This window comes from Thermobia domestica, chromosome 8, assembly GCF_964235325.1.
Source record: "Thermobia domestica chromosome 8, izTheDome1.hap1.1, whole genome shotgun sequence".
Classification (NCBI taxonomy): Eukaryota; Metazoa; Arthropoda; class Insecta; order Zygentoma; family Lepismatidae; genus Thermobia; species Thermobia domestica.
This window is the reverse complement of record NC_137461.1, coordinates 94,980,448-95,004,235: the sequence shown is the minus strand read 5'-3', so window position 1 is coordinate 95,004,235 and position 23,788 is coordinate 94,980,448. Positions and strand designations below refer to the sequence as shown.

The window sequence follows — 23,788 nt, the reverse complement described above, 5'->3', positions numbered from 1 at the left end:
AACATATGGAGGTATATCTAAGGTCCTACCGAAGTTGGGGAAGATTGGTTTTGATTGAGATTGAAGGGGATTAGTTGCACGGATATCAGAACTTTGTTTTACTCAAAGTTCCTGATTAGTAGTCTGATGCCAAGATTTTAAAATAAAAGAAGCGAAATGAAGTATTCGATATGACGAAAATCACATTTCTCTATTTTGAGTAAGATTTATATTAAAACTTGATATTGTAAGTTATCATGTCTGATTACGAACTCGATGTTATTGTTTAAAACAAAATACAGAGGTTGTTTCCAATCTATGGTGACGATTTCAAACTACACTAACCTTAAGAGAACCATGTTGCCACTATCGAGAGTGCTCTATTTGGTGGCCCTGCATCCTGGCAATTGCCCTACAGCGAAGTTTCCACTCTAAGAGGCTAGCACGCAGTGTTTACGTCGGAAAGGGCAGTTATGTAGCCCTCCCAAAAAGCACTTATTTACGGCGGCATTCGTCCAGATATGCACTTATCACATCTGTCACATACAGTCAATGGTCCAAGGTGCCCACACGACTGGTAATTTCCTTCTCTTCCCGCTTGGTGGTGCTGCACAGGGTGTTTCACTTCGTCACCATAGATCGGAAACACCCTCTGTATACGATAGAAATACACTATCTGTCCAAAACACTGTTTTTATTATTTTTACTTAATAAAAACAGTGCTTTGGTCAGATAGTGTAATTTCTGTACAACAAATGCACTTAAACTTACTTTTTTCACTTACAGGTGGTAACCCGGTATTATAGTTCAGCATTCATGGGACATTCTACTGCTGAAGTGATGCTGGAAGATTTCCAGAACTGTGTTGAAAGACTGAACCTAAACAAAGTTCTTCAGGTATCCATGGATGGGCCGAATGTCAATTGGAAGTTTCATCGTTTGTTACAGGAACAGTTGCTACAGACTTCAGGAGTGCATTTGTTAAATGTGGGAAGCTGTGGGCTCCACATCGTACATAATTCTGTAAAAGAAGGAATGAACAAAACAGGGTGGCATTTGTTGGAACTTTTCAGTAGTTTGCACAGGTTTTTTTTTTCAAGATTCCCTGCTAGAAGGGAGGATTACATGAAAATGACTGGCTCACATGTGTTCCCACTGAAACACTGTGGGCACCATTGGGTGGAAAATTTGCCTGTTGCCGAGAGAGTACTATAGATTCAGGAAGAGTTAAAACTATTTATTGATGAATGCAGTAAAACGTCAAATACCCCGAACTCAGTTTCTTAAAAACGTTAAGTCCCACTTTTAGGATCCACTGACAACAGCAAAGCTCCATTTTTTCATATCAGTCACAAAGGACATCGACAATTTCTTGACAGTGTACCAGGTGGACAAGCCAATGATTCCTTTCCTCTGTGATGATCTTTATAATTTAGAGCGAAATGTAATAAGATTTATTCTGAATAATAAAGTTGAAAGCATTGGTAATATTCCACAGCTACTGAAATTAGACACACAAGATTTTGCAAATTACACTCATCCAAAAAAACATTGATGTTGGATTTGCAGCTCAGCATGAGCTTGATCAGACACTGACTAGCAAGGCCATCAGTGGAAAACGTGTGCTAGAATTCAAGATTCAATACAGGTCTTTTCTTGTCTGCATTGCAAAAAAGATATTGGAAAAGTCACCTATCAAATACCCACTAGCACGTGCCATACAATGTCTGAATCCCAAATTAATGAGAACAGATAAACCGAGATGTCAGAAAATGATGACGAGATTATTAAAGACATTGACAGACTTAAATAGAATTGAGGATGGAATGTCTTCTTGCGATGATATGAAGGAGTACAGAGATTTTCTTGATGCTGTTGTCCTTCCAAACAACGGTGTATATAAGGAATTCGATCATATTTCAGGCAAAGAAAGTGTTGATGCTTTCCTGTATAGAGAAGTTGGTTCGTCAGGAAAATACAATAAGTTGTGGTTGCAGGTGATGAAGCCAGTTCTTCTTTTATCACATGGGCAAGCCACAGTTGAAAGACGATTTTCTGCTAATAAGGAAATTGAAATCGAAAATCTTCAGCAGAAGTCATTCCAAGCGCAAAGAATAATATGTAACCACGTCAGTTATGTTGGTGATGTAACAAAAGTAGATATTTCGAAGGAACTCTTAGCTTCTGCATCAAGTGCTCGTAGTAAGTACCAGTTATTCATAGAAGAACAGAAGAAGAAGGCAAAAAAAGAGTCATCACAAAAAAGGAAAGAAGTTGCTGATGCTGTTCAAGAGCTGAAGAACAAAAAGAAACGGTCACAAGATTACATAGATGAACTACAGAAATCTGCTGACAAATACGCCGAAAAAGCGGAACAGTGCGGCAGTTTGACTTTCATTGCAAAATCAAACAGCATGAGAAGGTCTGCAAAACAAAAAGAAGAGGAAGTGAAAAGTGTGGGGAAAAAGCTAAGTGAAAAGGAGATGATGTTGAAACTCAGTTAATCTGCCATAGCGATGTGTTGGTCTAAAGGTTAACAGTCAAGTAATATTTTGCTGAACTGCATATTATAACTTCAGAATAGGTATATTTTGTCAGAAATACCTTGGAATTTTTATGTGATATCCCTGGAAAATTTGCCTAAGTATCTTTTTTGCCAGTGCGTGGGAACCCTGATTGCGTTATAACTCTCCTATTTGAGCTTTTTCGTCCGGGTGTGTTTTTCAAGTCCAGAAGCATTGTGGAACACGTTACGTATGGATTCACATCTCCTGCGTCGAGACATAAGAAGTGATGACGTCATAACTTTAAACAATATATTTTCTTTTATTAGGCCTATGTTCATTATTTTTTGGCGGGCTTATTTTTACACCTAGAAGATTGAAATTTTGCACAAACATTCAGTCCACCGAGTAGTATTTACCAGATTTTTTCGGATCTGCGTTAGCAGAAGGGAAATCCAGAGGGGCAAAAAGGAAAAAAAAAATGTAACCGAAAAATCCCTTTTTCACTATTTTTACGCCTCAGATACATGATGAGACACGTAAATGGTACCGTCTGAAAGGCACCTCTATTCTGAAGAGAATGATGTGCGAACCATAATCCTAGGGTAATTAAGGATGTCTCAGGGAATTTTTACAAAATATCCTTCTGTATAGGCGAATATGGGGTATTGTTTTTTGGAGGGCGGGCTTACTTTTGCACCTAGAAGATAGAAATTTTGCACAAACATTCAGTCCCCGAGTAGTATTTATCACATGTTTTCAGATCTCTGCGTTAAAACAGAGGGGGGTCCAGAGGGGCAAAAAGTTGGAAAAAAGGGGTATTTTAACCAAAAAAATCCTTCTTCGGGATTTTCCCGCAGATACATGATGGAGACACGTGAAGGGTATCGTTTGAAAGGCAGTTCTATTCTGAAGAGAATGATGAGTGAACCGTGATCCTAGGTAATTAGGGATGTCTCGGGGAATTTTTACAAAATATCCTTCAATATAGGGGAATATGGGGTATTGTCGGTATTTTCTTTCTTTTTCTTTTTGGCAGGCTTACTTTTGCACCTAGAAGATTGAAATTTTGCACAAACATTCAGTCCACCTAGTAGTATTTATCAGATTTTTTTTCAGATCTCTGCGTTAAAACAGGGAAGGGGGGTCCAGAGGGGCAAAAAGTTGAAAAAAGGGATATTTTAACCAAAAATCCCTTTCTTCGGGATTTTTCCGTACTAGATACATGATGGAGACATGTGAATGGTACCGTCTAAAAGGCAATTCTATTCTAAAGAGAATGATTGGCGGATTATAATCCTAGGGTAAATAGGGATGTCTCAGGATTTTTTTTTTTTTTTTTTTTTTTTTACCTGAGATTAGGGTCTTTTGCGGTAATATGGGGCATTGTGGGGGTTCTTGATAAAATTTCTCCCGTCCTTACTATTCAAGATAGAAGCTTGAAATTTGGTACACACAGTCAGTCTACCGAGTAGTATTTATTAGATTTTTTTTGAGATCTTTACGTTCACACAGGGCCGTTCCAGAGGAGCCCAAAGTGTGAAAAAAAATCCCCGAAATTTTCCCTTTGACCTCACTTTTTCCCTCTTCTGGTATATGATATGGGCATGTAAGTGATACCATTTGAAAGCCTGCTCTATTCTGAAGAGAATGAGGTATTAACCATGATCCTAGGGTAAATAGTGACGATGCAGTAGCTGCTTGACTGAAAGTCTAAAAAATACCCCCAAAACCCAAGATTCTTTTATATATATATGCCGCTTCAGTTTTCCAAGCTTTTTATTGTGCACAGCCGATTTTGTCTGCACATGTAAATAGCCAGTTGCCGCGGTGTCTCAGTGCTAGAACGTTCACCTCTGGTGCATGGGGTCCTTCATTCGATCCCAGCTCTTGCCACGTGAACTTTGTGGTAGACAAACGCCATGTGTGTCGGTTTTCTCGCGGTTTTTCTGTTTCCTCCCACTTTCTGAATTTATCATGACCGTTTTCTTTAGCCTAGCCAGCATAACCGTGGGACATAAAACTTAAAGCTTCCATTTCATTTCATTTCCTGTAAATAGCCACAGTTTTAATAATATTTGTGGACCTATTGTAATTATTGAACTGTTTCGATATAATTTAATATAAGCTCTTACAAAATTTATATTCCTACAACATGTTTTATTCAAGGCATTTCTCATTTCTTCATTCTATATCAGTTCTGAAACTGCCAGACTCTCGTATCTTCTTCAGAATCCCTATTACAGAGGCTGATCCATTTCCATCGGTACAACTTGCAGACGGCAACACTTGTCAAACCGGGTTTCAAAGAGAAAGAGAGAGAAAAAAATCTATACTGTCTCAGTCTCTAAAGCTCTTGTGTAGCAGCCACAATCCATTCTAAATTGAGGCTACAAACTGTCCGCAAGGGCAATGTGCGTGTGTCAACACAACAGCATATCGCAGAGCGAAAGAGAAAGGGTGGACAGGGGCGATTGATTGCGAGAAGTATGTTGTGACAATTAATGAAATATGAATCTATGTAAGTGATTCGTACGGCCCATCACCTGCGGGGGTGCCCATGAAAATAATAGATGAAACTTTGTGCATTTATGTAAAGAAAGTTTCTTAAAAGGTTTTATGGTTGTTATTGGCCTTTGCTATAGAAGAAAGTTGAAGATTCTTAAGATCGAAAAAATGTCAAAATCAATGCTGCTTTTTACGAAGAACATGTCCCATTCCCTGTTTACTCAGACGAAATATGACAACAATACTCATCGTGTATATGAACGCATAGTTGCTGCAGCTCTTGTCCATGCTATTCCGATCGAGAATGTTCTCGCTAAAAATTCGGGTCCTAGTCCCATGGGCTACCATGGTTTTGAACTTCTCAAACGACGCCTGTCATCGCGTCGGTTTCGCACAGTAAATGACGTGGAACACCTGTAAGCAGGAGTGGGACAACATACCCCTTGGCATAGCTACAACAAAGTCTGTTGCATTGGAAACATGTAGTGCAAAAGTCCATATCAGTGGGCATCACGTTGAGCATGATCGATGGTGAAATATCTTAGATAAGAAACAACTTAATTTGTTAGGATGGTTATGGATCAGCCTACATAGCCTTCCATTACTAGTACCACTAAAGTTTCTTTTAAAAACCATTTCCATTAACCGTAATTTTACTGTTTGATCTTCGACTAACACTTTTTTTTTTTTTTTTTTTTCAACTCACAAACGAATTACATATTCATTTTTCACTGCCTTCTAAAGACCAGAGTTATAGAAAAATTCTATTGAATTCCGCCTATCCTCCCGTTACTTTCTTCCCATTTACAGCTCCGTACTCAAGTCATTCGTGACAGGGCATATAACCTCGCTTCTGACCTCCAATTAAATCTCCAACCAACTAACTGTACTAAAAGATTTTTTTTTTTTTTTTCATTCATTTATTCATTTCTGTTCGTTCTTGCTTCTCAGGCGCTCTGGTTTTGCTTTCCAGTATTTTCACGTGTGTATTCTTCGCCATGACTGAAGACGTTTGTACTTTAACTCTATTTCAGATTAATTGTTATTTCGATGCCATTTGTGCTATCACTTAAGTCACTATGTTCAGATTCATTTTTTCATTTTTTGTTGACAACATAGTCTGTGCAATGGGTATTAGTGATTGAGTGGCACTTAACACATTGATTACAAGATAGACAACCAACCATCACATGTCATCAAGTCTAACGTATATAGGCACAGATTGTTTTTCCCTCTTGTTATATAGAAAGACAAGTAAAGATTTACAAAGTGGAGATATGCAAATCCATGTGAAAAATGAGTGTGAATATGCAATGAATAATTACTTGCTATAATAAAAATGGATAACTGAGACACTCGTTGTCATCGCCAGTATAATTAACTTAAAATACGAGAAATAAGAATTGTATTTAATAATAAATGTTCAGTGTTGAATCTTACAAAGGCAGAATCTTTACTTTACTACGAAACAACTGTAAAATAACGCCAACTTTGACATTTAATTAACGCTCTGAATAATGAAAACTGCATTGAATAATGAAATTAGTCATTTATAAAGAAAATAGCCTTCACAGAGCGGGAGTTAATTCTTGAACTCTTGGAACACGAGTATATATGTTAATAATTTAATATGTCATTTAGGTTACAATTTTTGTCTTGATGATATTTTATCTCATAGCACTGTCTTCGAATCTTGTAGTTTGTAGATTGACGGTCTTTGTTCAGTGTTGTTTTAACTTCTCCGTTGTCGTGGTAATGCCGAGATTTGCGGTTTCATTGTCCGATGATTGAGTCTCCAGCGTGGTTGAGCTCAGGTGTTCATGATATTTGTTTATTTGCCTATTTCTGATTTCTATCTTGGTGAAAAGAAGATACTTTCGTTTTTTGCGTACCAAGTTGTAGAAGAATACTTTGATGTGGTATTTTCCACTTCCCAGAAAGTCTGCTATGTTTGTCAAACTTAATCGGTTTGTTACCAGAAATAAAGATGTAAGGAAGTCTTCTTTTCGCTTCTTAAAACTCCATTCTGTTTGTTTCCCAAATATACAAACGTCAGCTTGTTTACAACCATTTAGCCTTTGGAGGTCAAAATTGAGAAGACATTTATTGTGATTTGAAAAGAATATGAAACCACATATGCACCAATGACCTGCCATTTTTTTCCGGCAACATGATAATCACGTCGCTGTTTACCTTCTGGTCCAAAAACTGTGATACGTTGTTTTCACAAGTCTTTTTTGAAACTAACACTATTCGGGGAGTTCTGCAGGGATTGAAACATATAATAACCTGATGGCACCAGGTCCGGGCTGTATAGTGGATACATTAAAATACCCCGGCCGAGTTGTCAATTTCTGACAGGTCATTAAAGATACATTTGCTCTGACGTTGTCAGCGCGATATGCAATATCCTGTTGACGAGTTCCAGCTGTATCTTTTGAATTGCTAGGTGCACTCGTGCTAATTTTCAACAATATAGGTCCGAGTCTATCGTTCCTCACGACACGGCAGCTCGTGATACACGATGCCCTTACAGTCTCATCAAATACATAGCATAACATTCCTGGACATCAGTGTACGCTTTACTACCGACTGTGGAGCTGCTTTTCACTTCGACTACGATCTATTTCACATATTGTTTTAATTATCCACTTTCTGTCACTTCTGATCAACCACTCCAGAAATGACTCGAGTTCGTTATGTTTAAGTAAAGATTCGCAGATAGAAAATCGATCGAGTAAGTGTTTTTTGAGTCGGATAATGTGGCATCCAAACGTTGAACTTCTTTTTGTAACCAGCTTTCTCCAAATGGTTTAACACTGGTGATAGATGGTTAGGTTATTAGCAATATCATTACTGCTTACATGCCAATCCTACTCGACTTTTGCCAAAATATTATTCACTTTTCTTGTGATTAGTCACTCGTTGCGACTAGCATCTTAAACATCGAAATAAATCAACTGTATAATCGTTTGGGTATTGTTTTTGATAATATCTTGCCCATAAACAACAAAAAAATTTCTTTATGTGCCTACGCAGCATTTACGCCTTTATCAAAATAAAATTATAAAATGTAACTCAGTTTTGCGGAAATTTCATTCTTCTTCACGCATAGTGACTTCAGGCATAATATCTTACGTTTAATTATAAGAATTCCAATACTTTAGCACATTTACCTGCTTCAACAGTCAGCTATTAAATGACGTTATGCCTGATCCGCTGAGACTCGTATACCCGGAAATTTAGGACATTAGCGCCATATTCTTAAAATACTCAATATTTTTTTTAGAGTACCTGACATAAAAGTTTATCTAGATTTACTTTCTTAACGCACAAAATTAGTTTTTATAACTATATAATAAATTATATTTTTCAATCTTTTAGATATTTACGTAACATTATATTCTTATTTTATTTATTTATTTATTTATTTTTATTTATTTATTTATTTTTATTTATTTATTTATTTATTTTGTTACTGTCACTGGGAGACAGGACTCACTAACAGTAAGATCACTGTTGCACGGGAGCTAAGCGCGTTGTGTGTAAATCGTATTTCAAATTAATTAATTTGAAGTATTCTGAACACATAAGTAGAAGTCAAAATCGACAAAAATTTCCAAGTTGAAAATGTGTACCATTATTGTTCTCATCTAGAATTTTCTTCTCTGTTCTGAGCACCTGCACAAGCCATGTCGTGATTCTAGTTTTGTAAAAATATTCTTTTCGTAGAATCACCTTTTTAATTTTATTCAATGACTACAACATTTACAAAATACTGGTTTTTGAAATGGTCTTTTTTATAATTGCTCTTGTTAAAAAATACGACTGAGTTCATGATTTAATTAAGTTGAAGATATTACCATCCTGGTTTATAGTATTTATTAATTTTCTTCGCTAAGCTTACTCTTTATTTTTTTTCCTGTTTTTTTTAAATTTTAGTGAGTAACTTAAAGACAGTAAAGAACTTAATTGAGGAAGTAATTCTCCTCATTTGTAGATATGTGTAGTGTCTCCAGAATGTCATTACATAATTTGTGTTAGTATCTTTCCCATTGTGGGTAAATTTGGGTGCTTACCAAATATGACGTCATCAAGTGTGCACCCAAATTACCAGTCTATAAAAAAGCTTTTAAAACAATTATTAGTTTATTTAGTGGAAATTTGTTGATATACCTGGCTTACTTTCTACATTTTTTATATTCTTCATTCTTTTTTAAGTTATTTACTAAAATTGAAAAAAGTGGACGCGAGCGTAGCGACAAGCCTTAAGACTAGGATAATACACAGCCAGATTATATCGTTTGGATTTCTACTCTTTAAATACCAGAAAATAGAGGTAGCTATCAGGGCCGGATTAGGGGGGCAGGGGGCTTAAGGAGCTATAGCCACGGGCCTTCAGGTAGACAGGGGCCTTCACTCTGATCAAAACCTCAACTGGCTATCTAAAAAGAATCATGAAGGTACAATCATCATAAAATAAAATATGACCAAAAATATGAAAAATATTCCATTAACTTTCCTACTATACTCTTACAGATATGTATTAAGGGAAGTCAGCAGGGGCCATATATTTTTCCTAGCCCTGGGTCTCCAGATGGGTTAATCCAGCCCTGGTAGCTTTATCAAGTGTGTTGGCTAAACTATTTACTCAAAATATTGATTACAATTTTATGAAATTTTGTCACCACCAGCTGCTAAATATAACGTGTGTTTTACAATATATATATCGGGTGTTCTAAATGTGCCGCCCACAGACCACAGAGCACTATTCTACAGGCCAAAATAAAATGAAGATGTTATATGATGGTCTGCCCTCCGGGGCCTCCTTCAGCCGCTAGGGAATCAAAATTTCACAATGTGGCAACGTCGTAGATTAACTTCGGACCATTAGCATCACTCTACAAATACATCAAGCAGTTAATTCAATTGCTACGCTAATAAGTGATGCTAGTATCAATATATATATCGACTTTAGCTGTCATTTGGAAAGAATCTGTGCAACTATTTGATAGATTAGTAGATGTACTCTATGGTTCTTTTTTTGTGACGTTGCCACATAGTACAGTTTGTGTATCTAGATAAATACCCGAAAGGTATGCAAATGTACATATTTTTTGCTTTATTATGACCTGTAGAATAGTGCTCTGTGGTCGGTGGGTGCCATGTTTAGAACACCTGATTTATATATATTTATATATATATATATATATATATATATATATATATATATATATATATATATATATATATATATAAACGAAGTATTAAATAACCGTACTTATTTTCCATACTAGTTTGTGGATGATACATAAGTATCTGGATTTCTAAATAGTTCAATTTCTTCGAGGAAAATTAGTTTTCCAGCAAGTATTTGTTGTTAAGCTTTAATTCAGTTTAACTTTTGCATATATTTTTTAAGTGTTAAATATTTTTCCGTTAACCAGAAACACACAGTATCGAAAATTTGAATTTCAGATATTGAAATTAAAAATAATAAAATAAAAAAAATATATAAATGCATGATATATGTATTATGTTTTCTGAATATATGAACAATAAGGTTTCAGAAATGTAGTTCGTTACGATATGAGAATTGAGAACCAGGTCAAAGATAAATTTACTGAACCTTCAACTCCAACACATCTTCATATATTAGTTTCCAAGATTTTGCCGTAAGTTGTTGCAAATCCGACTTTTCTAAATTGTTGCCTCCAAAGTTGAGATTCTACAAAGTGCAAGAGAACATTTGATTAATTGTAGGCAGAATTTGTCTTCATAGTGCGTTAAATAGTCGCGGAAGCGTATGAAAAGAACATCATCTTTAAGGTACGTAATGCAGTTTTGAGTAAATGTGAGTCATATGTTTGACTCTAATAGAAAATACCTAATTAGAATGTACTATATGGCGTACGATATTCGGAAGTTCATGCCTCAAAAACAGAAGCCCAGCATGGGAATCCTCACAAGGAACGGACATGAACGTGTCATCCCTGTTCATGTACATTGATGGAAGGGATTTCTGGAGAAAATTTTCCCGACGTTCTCTCAATTTTCCCTGTTAAAGTAAGTTATGGACCCCAATACATAGCACCTCTGGAAAGCTTGTTTCATGCTGAAGAGAATGAACTATAAACCATAACTTTTCAATGAACAGTGTTGATGCAATAGCTATTTCACTGCGAGTCTACGATTTTCTTTATACTAACAGGATTAATGGGCTCCAGAGACTTACTCCGTTGTCCATACCACCTAATTTTTTTTGTGCATGAACATAACTTTCTTATGTTTATCGAATGGACTATGTTTGAGTCGGATGTCCGGATGACAGGTTCATGTCCGTTGCTTGCCAGTAGCACCAAAAACTTAATTTTACATCCTATCTGTATTTACACACACCTCGAACTAATTCATTCATAGGTGCTAGCCTTTGTGAACCTAAGTTTCCCCCTTTGTCTAGGTTCTTGATTCGTTGATTCTGTTTGATTTCAGGTAGGGATGTATTGAATAATTATTTCTCAGTTTTTTATCACCAACCTTAGCCTATATGGTGCTGTCTTTCAGTTGCTTACAATTCTCCTATAGGCGTTTCACACTTTCAAGGTGGGAGAGCCCAAGCTCGAAATTCTCCGTGGTTAATTCGCACCAATAATTTTGGAAATATCTTATCGATTCTGAACCCTAATCAAGCTTAAAAGAAGTTCTAATCGTGAATGGATGTAGAGACGTTTTTAAAATATGGTACATGGCTTTATGCAACATAAGAATAAATTCTGTTGCCATTCACATGTCACTAATAACATCTTTTCTTAGAACCGTTTAACTAAAAACATAGGTATTGAAAGGAAAACTAATGTTCAGATAGATTTCAGAACTTTTCATTATATTTGTCTAACTTCATCTCTAGATTTCTTTTTAATGTAGTCATAATTTAAGTTTTACGAATACCGCTACCTGTCTCGTTTACACAGAAGAGGAAGAGGAGTTTGATGAAGTCCAGAGTCACTCGGACAAAAATGAGTTGCAGAACGTAGTAAAGGCATTAGCAGGAAGGCTAGAAGATCTCCAGACTTGCAACGAACTTATTGTAAAGCATGGTACAGCTCTTCAGCGTTCGTTGTCTGAATTGGAATGTCTTGACAATAATCAAGATGTTGGATCCAAAATAAAGGCAGTTAATGAAAGAGCCACATTGTTCAGAATAACGTCCACAGCTATGATTAATGTGAGTATTTCATGTGTTATATACGCATGTAACAAGTTAATTTTTTAAAGAAATAAGGAGACAAACATTTATATACATGAAGGAATAATGTCTGGTATAAGTTTTATATATAAAGTTGCAATTGAAGAAAAGAAAAGTATAGCGAAATATGAGTACAGGTGTTCCAATACATCCGTTATAAGTCGACAGCGTACAGCAGTGCTTACTCCAAGTCAAGTCAACATAACATTAATATTCCTAAACTGTGTATAAAATGTGTTATTTTAAACCTGAGTCGATTCTCCATCTACTTTATTCATGATCAGAAACTTTTTTTTTTTTTCGTACGGTTTGGCAGTTCATCACTTATCGTTCACTATAACTTTAAAAATAACTTATTTAAAATATTATTTCAAGTGACTTACAGTATACTGTAGATTGAACGGAGTAAATAATAATTGAATTTCTGCAAGAATTTATTCTCTAGAGAATATTTTTCATACAATATCAGGCATTAGAAAACGCTACGCTCACATCAGATTTCAGGCTTATAATGTCTCCGAAACAGTACAGCGGAATATAGTCCATCATAATTATAAAAATAAATAAATAAATAAATACAGTCAATAAATATTATCAGTTCAATGTTAAAGCGTAAGCAATTTCAGAATTTAAATTATTGTTTTGTTTTAATACTATCAAGTAGTTGTGTTGCTCCAAATCAGGAAATGGTTTCACATATGCTGAATTTGGATTGATCACAAATAGCTAAGGTTATCTGCAGATCACTCATATTCTAGATCATTCTATAAATTTTGGTTGTACTTCCGTTTCCGTATGATTAGCTTATGCACCTCCGGTGCACATGGTCCCGGATTCGTTCCCGTATGAGCGCATAGAGTTTTCAATGTTGATTCAACATTGTGGATCATTTGACGAGTTACTTGAAATCAGAAAAAGGTGTGATAAGGCATCATGCACTTGCTCATAGCCCTTCGTGAGTTTGAAGCCAGGAAGCTTATCAGAAATGGAGGAAAGTACGGAAATCGTAAATTATTGATCAAAATGTCGAGAAAATTGTGGAAAACGATTAAAATTGATAAGTGGAAACCGTAATTCCGTTGATTGCGCTTTAAGATTGTTACTTAACGTTTTCGGTTACTAAAGCTGTGGCCTTGTTCACCATGTTAAGTTACATGAAGATTGAATCGCTGTATAGTGCAGGGGTTCAAAGTTGGAAAGAAACGTCCAGGAAAACTTGTTTATGTAAAAAAGAAAACTTTATGATAATTTCTTCTTGAAAGAAATGGGAATTCAACACACATTATGAGAGACCTGTAAACTAACAATATGAAAATCCCTCTTAGGCTGTGTTTTATTTTCCATGTAATTCACTTCACTTTTAACTTCTTCGCAATAATTAAGTAATAATAGGAAATATGACAAATTGTTGACTGTGATCATTAGTAAACTCTAGAACAATTTGATCTTCACTAATATAAGATAGTAAAATAAGACGTACATACTTCAAAGACTTACTTTGGACCCAATAAACTCTAGAATATAGTAATACAATACTGAAGTAAGGGCATTACATTAAACACACTAAAACATAATCATTGGAGTAGAGAACTTAGCTGATATTGCTTCCTCCTAATGTATTGAAAACCGACAAAAGGTTTGAAGAGAAGACCATTAACCCAAATATGTTGAATATGGCAGGTATTGAAAACAATCTTTTGTCGTGAACTTTTATGATTTTTTTGTTGCCAATTCAAGCTGTTGATAATTTTTGAGGAATTACCAAATCTTGACAAAAACATTGAAGTTTTAAATTTTGTTAAGTGCAGCCCATCATTGTATATGGAGATGTAGCTGTAGAAATTAAAATTGTGGTCACAACTTAAGAAACTATCCAGTAAAATTTATAGACGCAGTCATTGGAATTAGTGGTTTGCATTCATCATTTTTAATAATATGATTAAAAATGCGCCAGTTTTAGTCTTTAAATAAGTATTGTGTAAAATTAATATTTTCTTTGGCATTTTTATGTCAGACCTTTGATGTTTCCTACTGCGAAGGTGTACCGTTATGTTATGTTTACTCTTCTTTCGAACGTGAGTTCAGTCTTATAATACAACACACTATAATGAATCAAGAAGCACAAAATATACAGTTACAGAATCTCCTACGTTCTCATGCTGTCAACATTGATGCTTAAATTTAGGTCACTATTGTATGACCTCTTTTGTACCAGACCTTTCTTTTCAATAAAGAGAGAGTATATCATTATTGATTCAAAATTATGAACACAGTATCATACTTTCTCTAGTTTGAAACATATAAACACTTAAAAACATTCTTGACATATTCACTTTGTAAATATAAATTCAAAGTAATGCTATTATTATTTTTATTATTTTTATTTTTATTTTATCTTCTACGCTAACATTACTGTACTTTGTTTCCCTTAGGCTTGCTCAGATTATTTAGATCTAGCGCAAACCCAGGGACGCAAGTGGCAGAAAATGTTGCAGCATGAACGAGACCAACGGGCGCGATTGGAGGACATGGTGGAGCAATTGGCAAGGCAGCATTCGCACCTAGAACAGGCTGCTAAAGAGCACCAAACTATTATGCCGGCTAGACGTGAGTATATTATATCATTATTTATCCACAAATGCAAACGGTTATCGTGTGACTACATATAATTAATTTGTGCGACACACTTTAAAGGTTTAAAAAAAAAAAGTTTCGAATATTTTTCTAGCATTTGGATCTATCTATTGCTTTTTTAATTTGTTTTAAGTTATTTGCTTAAGTAACTGGACCTTACCGCTCATAGGAAGCGTGTTTAAACTATACACAGTTTCGTTAATATCTCCAATTCCTGTACTTCTATAATAATATGTACATCAAATTTTCCGTTATGAATTTGCATTACATATATGGTACAGCCCGAACCGAACCGTCTTGATACAGTGTTACTTTTTCTGTAATACTGTTTGGATTCTAGTACTAAACTGCACTCTAAATTTTCCGTAAATTTGAGTAGTAAAAGAGTTTTTTGGAAGTCAAATATAGTTTTAATAACTTCCTTTGCTAATTTGTTTCTTTCATCACTTCGTGGTTATCATCTTCAGTTTGTCGAATAAAGGAGTGATTTCCTTTTGTACTTACCTCCGAATTCAGTGTTTACAATTGGGCCTAGAAAAGCCAGATTATAATTTTTGTTTACATTTACATCTTATGTGAATGTTATTTATTATCTGCGTCTTTATGCCTTAAGGGAGTCAGCACTGTAATTGTTTAAATATAAGAAGCGTAGCGTATGTTCTGTCTTATGCATATGGTTTTACGAGTAGTGTTAAATGTCTCCGTAATTCCTTCTTTCTCGGGACTGAGTTTTATAAATTGTTACAAAACTCAGTCTTGTTATACACAATATTTTATACATGAAATCTTCATGTAGTGTGTTCTGTAATTCAAATCTCTGGGGTTACGGTGGTCTAGGGGGTATAGCGCTCACTATTGGTTGGAGTTGGTTTGTTTATCATTCTGTTCTTATTTGTAAGAATTTTACGGTAACATCGAAATGAATTAACCAATATGAATAAAGTTTACTACATGTACATTACTGTAGAACTGTTCAAAGGGATGAATTTATTCCGAAATTGTTAATAAGGCAAGATCTATAGGCGGAAAAGCATTTTTTCTTTCAATTATAAAAAGCATTATAGAATGGAAAAGGAGTGAAGTCAATCTATATAATTAATTTATGTAATTTTTGTTTGGTATTTACTATGAAAAAAAATTAAAAGTTGTTTGTCCAATGCTATTTTGCGACTATGTTTGGATTTAATTTCTGATTTTAGTTGATATGTTCACATTTGTTTTAATTTCCTATCTTCACAAGATTTCTGCCTCTGGCTTTTAAAAGTGTTTGTCATCCAAAATAGAACTTTTTTTAAAAAGTAAATTCCCTTGCATTGAAATTTCACTTTAAGTTGATCCTTATTTTCTTTTTTTCTCTTACAGCTGTTTAAAACGCCACGTTTATAAACACCTAGCTACTTCTTTCTGATTTTGAAGCTTTCTCTTTACTATCATACACAGCTTGTAATGAAATTATCTAAACAATCGGAAAAGATTCTTCTTCGAATTAATTTTATCTAATGATGAAAGCCATGTCTTCTCAATGAAAGTGCAGATGACTTGATTTATTACACTATAATTTGCCTATAGAATATGAAAAAAATAATAAACACTTCCATTTTTAAAGCCTTCAACTAGCACTTGTAGGTAGTACATTTTGATGAATAGACTTGCAAGAAAAGTTCAAGAATTCAAAGAACATATACCTAATGTTCTGTACTATCTTACATACGAATGCGAATTTGAAAGTTCTGAAGAAAAAGTTACAGCGAATTATATGCAAGGTTTCCATATTCTGGAAAATGAGGGAAAGGCAGAGAACTTAATAATTCTTTATGAGCATAACCAGAAACATCTGTAGAATACAAAAGGGAATATAATTGAAGATGATAAGGGAAAAGTAGCTATTGGCGTGAAGAGATCAGAACTGAAAAGGAAGCAGATTTGACTTCAGTTACAGCTAGTAACAAGGAGTTCTCCCGAATCAAATTCAAAAACAAAACAAAATCGAAGTCTTTGTAATCAAAATACAGAGGATATTAATATGTATCTTCGTATGAATACTTTCATTTGATACCTGTATGTTACTTTAGGAGAATAAATCATAAGATGTGTGGTGTGTCTACTACATATACATTGTTTGTTGGTTGATTTGGAGTTTAGCATCCCTTTCACCACACAGGCTATATAAGACGTATAGTTTGCGTGGGATCCGAATCACGTTGTGCTCCCTCCGGCAATCAAACCTGTGTATCCCACGCCGAAAACTCGTAGCTAAGCATGTAACAACGAATGAGCTCTATATTGCTTTGTGTTTACTGTGCAGATTTGCCGATAAATATTACGTAAATGCACTTTTAATGAAATATAAGGAAGAAAGGAATGATTATATAGGTGAATGGAATAGACTATTTCGAAAGATGTGATACAACTTGACACACATCTTTTGATATAAATTCAGGATTTTATATTAGTGATATTTAAAAAAAAATGTGATATGAATTTTCTTTATTTACTGCATTTGCATTGTTTTCTCATTATCGGCAATGACTTCACAGTCTTTCAAGCCTGAGGTTCCTCTCTAAGGACAATACAATGAGATGAACCAAAGTATTTTTGAAGTATTGACTTGACTGATATTCTGGGCCTCAGTGGCTGAATGGTAGAGCGTTCACCCCCTGGTACATGGTGTCCTTGGTTCGATCCCAGCTCGCGCCAAGTGAACTTTGTGGTGGGCAAAACTGTGTGCGTGGGTTTTCTCGGGGTTCTCCCGTTTCCTCCCATTTTCTTCATTCCACCATGTCATTCATTTCTCATTATCACCGTCTCCTTTAGCCTAACCGGCATAACCATGGGATGTAAAACGTAAAGATTTCATTTCATTTTCATCTGATTCATATTCAAAAAATTGCAGACAGCCTGATCAGAATTACCTTATTAGCCAGATCGTATTACAATGATTTTTTAAAATGAATTGTAGCCAGAATTATACAAAATTTCATAATGTGAGTGGATAGGGTTTTTTTTTTTTTTTTTTTTTTTTTTTTTTTTTTTTTTTTTTTTGTAAGTTACTTGCAATAGTAATATAAATTATATCAATTGACTTTTTCTTTCCCCGTGGTATTTTACAACTCATTCCACAAACAAGATATATTAACAGCAAAAGTACGCTTGTTGTTCTATTGAGATACTTTGTATAGTTGTGTCTATCAAAAGTTCCATCAAAAATTTTAATTATTTCAGTGACTCCTAATTTATTGAACTGTAAATATCCGCCTGGTGGTTAGAGAGAAATTCGTTTGTACTTCGGCCAATAATTACAGAGTCCAGGTAGTGACTGGTTGAGTACTTTCATCAAATCGTCACATTTGTAAATCCATCCCATGTAAGCTTTATAAGGATCAAACATTTTATGTGAATGTTTTCTGGGGATATTTGCTACCTGTTACACTTTCATTGTCTTAACGTAGTCTATTTTTAGCATTACCGTGTAGGAATTTATGAATGTAAGGCTGATCATATGGGGCATTATAACGGAAAGCATGGGGAGAGTGGATATTTGCGTTATCAAATTGTCGTATGTGCGAAACAGGGAAATAGGAAGTTGGAAGGAATAGAGTGGAAATTAAAAGTAGGGATACGTATACAAGAATTGGATAGTAATTGTTATAATACTGAAAGCATTCACCTAATATAAAGCTGTCAACATCTCCTAGTCAGGAAGCCGGATTTCTAAGAAATATATTGGCTTTAGTACTCCTAGTATTTTACTGATAACAATACTCACTACATTATAAGAGTATTTTAGTTACTTAGTTTCTCGTTTGCGTTGTAGTAGTGAATTCATCTCCAAAGTTTGTTAAAAATGGTTTTGAACACCTTGATTAATTTATCTTGATTGATAGAAGCTCATGTAGTTTTTTAAGTTTTTCTTTTTATGCAGGCAAATCAGAGAAACAGTCACGCAGATTAATAAGTGGTGAATGAAAATGTTCAGGAGAGTGAGGAAAAAATTGATAAACTGGCCAAAATTTATAGACTGATATATTAAAGATTTGAGATTATTTATACTATTTATATCATTTGTATGTTTCTGGAAACTAAATGTTTGGAAATTAGTACTTAGAATAAATTAAAATGCGTAAGCACAGTTTTGTTTTATTCGGTGCTGTCTGATATGATAGATATCTTCTGTAGCTTGTAGATAAATGTTTTCCGGAATTACTTCTTCTTTGGTATCAATATGCATGTGACAGTATTTAAATAAGTTAAAAAAAATACAGATGATGAGAATTCAAACTTTGATGTTCCACTTGCCATACTCCCTACTATTGAATTATCAGTAGAACAGTTAGTTTCTGTGTTTGTGAATTATTTCTTAAGTAACCAGACAGCTTTTGTCAATTACTTTTTGTACAAGCAAACCACTGCTCTGTGATAGAGCATTTTCAGCAAGTGAAAAATCTAGTTTAGATTCCAAACCTATCCAGCAGCGAATTTTCTAGTTACTTCTACCATTGTACCAGACTAATATCATCTAAAAACGAAGTAATTGAAAATTCTCCTGTTGCTACTTTAAAACATAAGAATCATCCAAACGTCCATAAGAGTTTTGGATTGCATTTTCAAAGTGATTACAGAATGGTATCTAGTTGGTTGGCTTGGAATTTAGCGTTCCTTTCAGCACCGAAGCTACATGAGACGTAGACTTACATCTTAACGTGGGATCCGAACCACACCGACTTTCCGCCGGGAGTCGAACGTGAATCTCCCGCACCGGACAAATGTAAAACCAAATAGCCATGAGAGAGCTCTGGTATCTAGTTCGTTGAAGCCCGAAGAATAAATATTAAACACAAAAGACTGCATCATTGATAGAACAATAGAACAACTCCCGCCTGATAAACAGGAGACCAATGTTCGATTCTTTTCCAGTTCAACTATCAGATTACGATTTATTCATTTTATTTCAAAACTTTTGTAGTGAAGAATCGTAAATACTTCATTATTTTGAAGAAATTAACGTATTTTCCATTGTGCATTTCTCTTCCACAGAAAAATATTAGGAAATTAAGCTATTAATGATAATCTTACTTGGTAAAAATGTCTCAAAAATAAATTGCAGCAGTAAGCAGTTACTGATGTAGTATGAGTCTTCATTAAATTGTAGATAGTAACTCTCAACTATTTCAGTACGATTTTTAAGAAAATATTTTCAGCGGAAAGGACTTTAATTTTATTAACTTCAAGCATACATTTTTTACTGCCTCGTGCTTTTCGACATAGACTAGTTGAAACGCGTGTGAGAACACCTGGTAATAATTCACAGATCTGACCCAAATTTGGTACAGAAGAAGAAGGTGATGATAATAAGTGATAGGATTCCCAACATGGTGCCCGTAGAATACCCTTAACATACTATACAGGGTGTCCAAAGAATATATTCACTTCAATAACAAGTAAAACTACCTTGAATGGTCGAACGTGCAACTGTTCTGACAGGTAACCTGTCGTACAAATGCTGAATTACAGTGTATTCCATGCTTGTTATACTCCACGGCATAGTTTGGCGGTGGTGGTTGTCGGAGTCTGGCTAGCAATCAGGCGCCGTCCGACTATTTTCCATACGTATTCTATAGGACTTGCGTCCGGAAAAGGCTTATATTAAGTAGGGCACACTAAGTTATCTTGGCTTCATGGGAACGCTCGTTATTCTGCTGGAAGATACAGTCCCGCAAAGCACCTAGGAAAGAATTGACAACGTCACAAATGTATAGGACTCTCTTTAAGACTAGAGGTTAGCGGGATGTGTAGCTTCTTGCTGCCAAGCATGGATCTTATATGGCAATGTGTTACACATACTGGATCTTAACGTTTACCGACACATGTACAGATGGTCACGACTTTTTCGTGCGAGACTGAGAATTTTCATCGCTGAATATTAACTTCCGATACCACCAGACAAGTTGCTGGGTGTATGTCTTATGGGTAATCGCACGAGAGGTATGCGGGAACGAACTGCCTCCAGAGACTACGGTTGCTCTGATTGCACTAGCAGTCGTTGCCCTGTCAGTGACTCGAACGACATTTCTGCTCAGGCGCAGCAGTGCTTCATGGTGACAAAAGCGGACACGTCTGCTGCGAAAATTCTCGCCTCCCATGGTGTATATGACCAGTGGCAGTTTGTCCTATGCTCAGCAGTGTGACGCGGAAGGAAGGGTTTTCGAGTATTTATCCTCGGCAGTCAAGTATCTCTGCCTTTCTGATATCAAATTAATTTAAGGATAACGTCTATCAATAGATTAATATTTCCTTTTTTTTCTATAACAAGCAAGGCTTTATTTTCATGAACTAAAAGACTAAGGATACAAAATAATTTTCTGTTTTTACTCGGGAAACCAATTCGTTGAGCTTTTTATATGTTATAATTTTCGTCATTCAGACCCTGAGGTTCTCCATAACAGCTTTGTTGGTCCTCCTAATTACTCTTCACGCCACGTGACTGCTGGAGAACCTCATTAGTCCACCATAAGTGTTACTGTTCATTAAAATTCCTTCTTTTTTTTCCTTTTTCACTTAATTATTATCTTATATATATATATATATATATATATATGCGTCATTGAAATATTTGGGGGGGGGTTAAATTCTATATAAATATGTTTGATGAGGGGGGGTAAAATTAATCGAAAAGAAGATTTTTTTCATGGAAGAACACCTACGGATAGATAATTGGGGGGGTGCGTCATAGAGATAAGGGGGGTGGGCACCACTGTATATATATATATATATATATATATATATATATATATTACATATAATTGCTAGCTCTAACAGTAGAAAACAATATTGGTTATTTGACTAAGAATAAAACTTTTTGATAAATATTTTTTTACAATATGATGAAAAAACTTTTTTTTTTTTTAAATTCAAGTCTTATAATTTCATTATAATATACAAATTTGGTTTTTGAATGAACAATGTCTTGGAATCAAGAAAACCTCAAGGATGACTTCTTCTTTGTTACAGTCTCGGTAAGAACTATGGCTTTCGTGTTGAGAGAACATACATGGATTGAATATGTGAAACAAGTAGTACCGTTTTCATGGCCTATGATATCTTCTGTAAAAGCTATATCACTATCAGCTTCTCAATTAAGTTGCCTGATATTCTCCTCCGTTCGTTTTGTTTAGAAGTCAAGTGACAAGGAATAATGTACTCACACGCGGGACAAGGAATAATGTAACGAATATTGAAATCCTTCGTTAACATGCGCTGTTAAGCAGCCACCGTTAATAGTACTAGTAGCAATATCCCCAATGGTTTGACGGTTATTCTTCCGAATACATTGTACCACACAATAATGTTTTCCTTCGTCCTTGCTGTCACGGGGTCGACCAAAAGAAATAATCGGCGATAACTTTTCTATCTTTAAAACTCCGATGCCGCTCAAACACTTTTGACCTTCCCATTGTAAAACTACTTTACGCTGTTCTTAGCATTCCGAAAGTCTCCTAAGTTGTTTTTCCCGAACTCGGATAGAATTTTACGCTGCTTTAAAAAATCCATGCATCTTATTTCGCAGCAGCGCCATGACTAAAAGTAGTAAAAGAAGGTGTCTGCACTCAGCAATATTTTGCTTCTCACAAAGAAATCATTGTGATTATGTAAAGCGAGAAACTGTAGAATTCATTTAAGTTTTTATTGAGTGCACACAATACCCGAATTCCATAAGTATGCCTCTTTATATAAAATATTACAAATTAACTTTAAGTCCTACCTTCTGGCTTAGTGGCTAATACGCGAGTGTTTACATAGGATCCTGGATTTGATACCTAATGGTAGTGCATTGAGGTTTGAACGCATTACCGTGAATCGAATTAACCTTAAGCTGCAAGTATATGTCATATATAGCCTCGGTGCTGAAAAGGGACGCTAAACTCTAACCATTAAAAATGTAACGTTAAGAAAATAAACTAAAATTGGCTTACAGTACAGCTTACAAAGAGCTATGACCGAACAGATTCACATTCAGCTGGTTCATACGGGCTCATAACGCATTTTCTGTGGCTTTCTAAATAGAAATTCTCTCTCTTTTAATGCAGATAGCATCTCAATATCGAAAATCCCGTAACACTACCGGGAGTCGGACCCAGGACAGCGCACTACTCATTTGACCACACTTTTCGTAAAATGTGTTCTCAGCGTTAGCCCCCCCCCTTTTTTTTTTTTTTTTTTTTCAAAGGACGTGTCCATCACGATATTCTTCATACAGTATTCATAAATCAGACATGAGTTGTATTTCTCCTGTACATAAAGAATACACAGGTGCGATATTTTCTATATTAGTGCTCAATTAAAGTAAACAATTTATCGAGTTAAGTGCTGATATATATAAAGTGATTAAAGATAAGAATGAAATACATTCTTCCAGTATATTCTAAAGATCATATTAAGCATATTTTCTTTATCTCTTGCTGTTGGCTTACGAAAAAAAAATATATATATATCATTTTATCAGCTTTGTTCTTGGCTTTCCTTTTTCCGATCTTTGTGACACGTCAGATTTAGATAATTCATTTTTCCGTATTAAAGCAACTAACTTCGCATTATGTAAATCTAATGATTTTCATTAGTCCTCAAATCAGCAAATCAAATTTGAAATTTTCTTATTGATATAGGCAAATGTTGGAATGGTAGCTAAAATTGAGGCAGCGACTGCCTTTTTCCTGTCGTGTTTTGAAATAATGTCTTCCTCGAGTCATTGTCTCAGATTACTTGGCGATTGTTGCCAAAGTACTTGAACCCATTAGAATTTCAGTAGAAATGCACAGTAACTATAATATATACTGGAAATTATAATATACTGAAATAAAATGAAATATTTAACGTCCCACGACTAAAGGAGACAGATGAGTAATAAAAACAGTGAATTATG

At 35.0% G+C, this 23,788-nt stretch overlaps 1 protein-coding gene across 2 annotated transcripts in view; it reads left to right on the top strand.

Moving 5' to 3' along the window:
* Osbp (oxysterol binding protein) overlaps positions 1-23,788 on the top strand; it is a 143,172-nt gene that overhangs the window by 42,310 nt on the left and 77,074 nt on the right. The window contains exons 3-4 of one of the 2 annotated variants that reach the window (XM_081768779.1): positions 11,963-12,216; positions 14,670-14,844. The exons of the other annotated variant lie outside the window; for it this stretch is intronic. Coding sequence (XP_081624905.1) covers positions 11,963-12,216; positions 14,670-14,844 — 429 coding nt within the window. The remainder of the gene's footprint in view (positions 1-11,962; positions 12,217-14,669; positions 14,845-23,788) is intronic. 2 annotated transcript variants of the gene reach the window in all.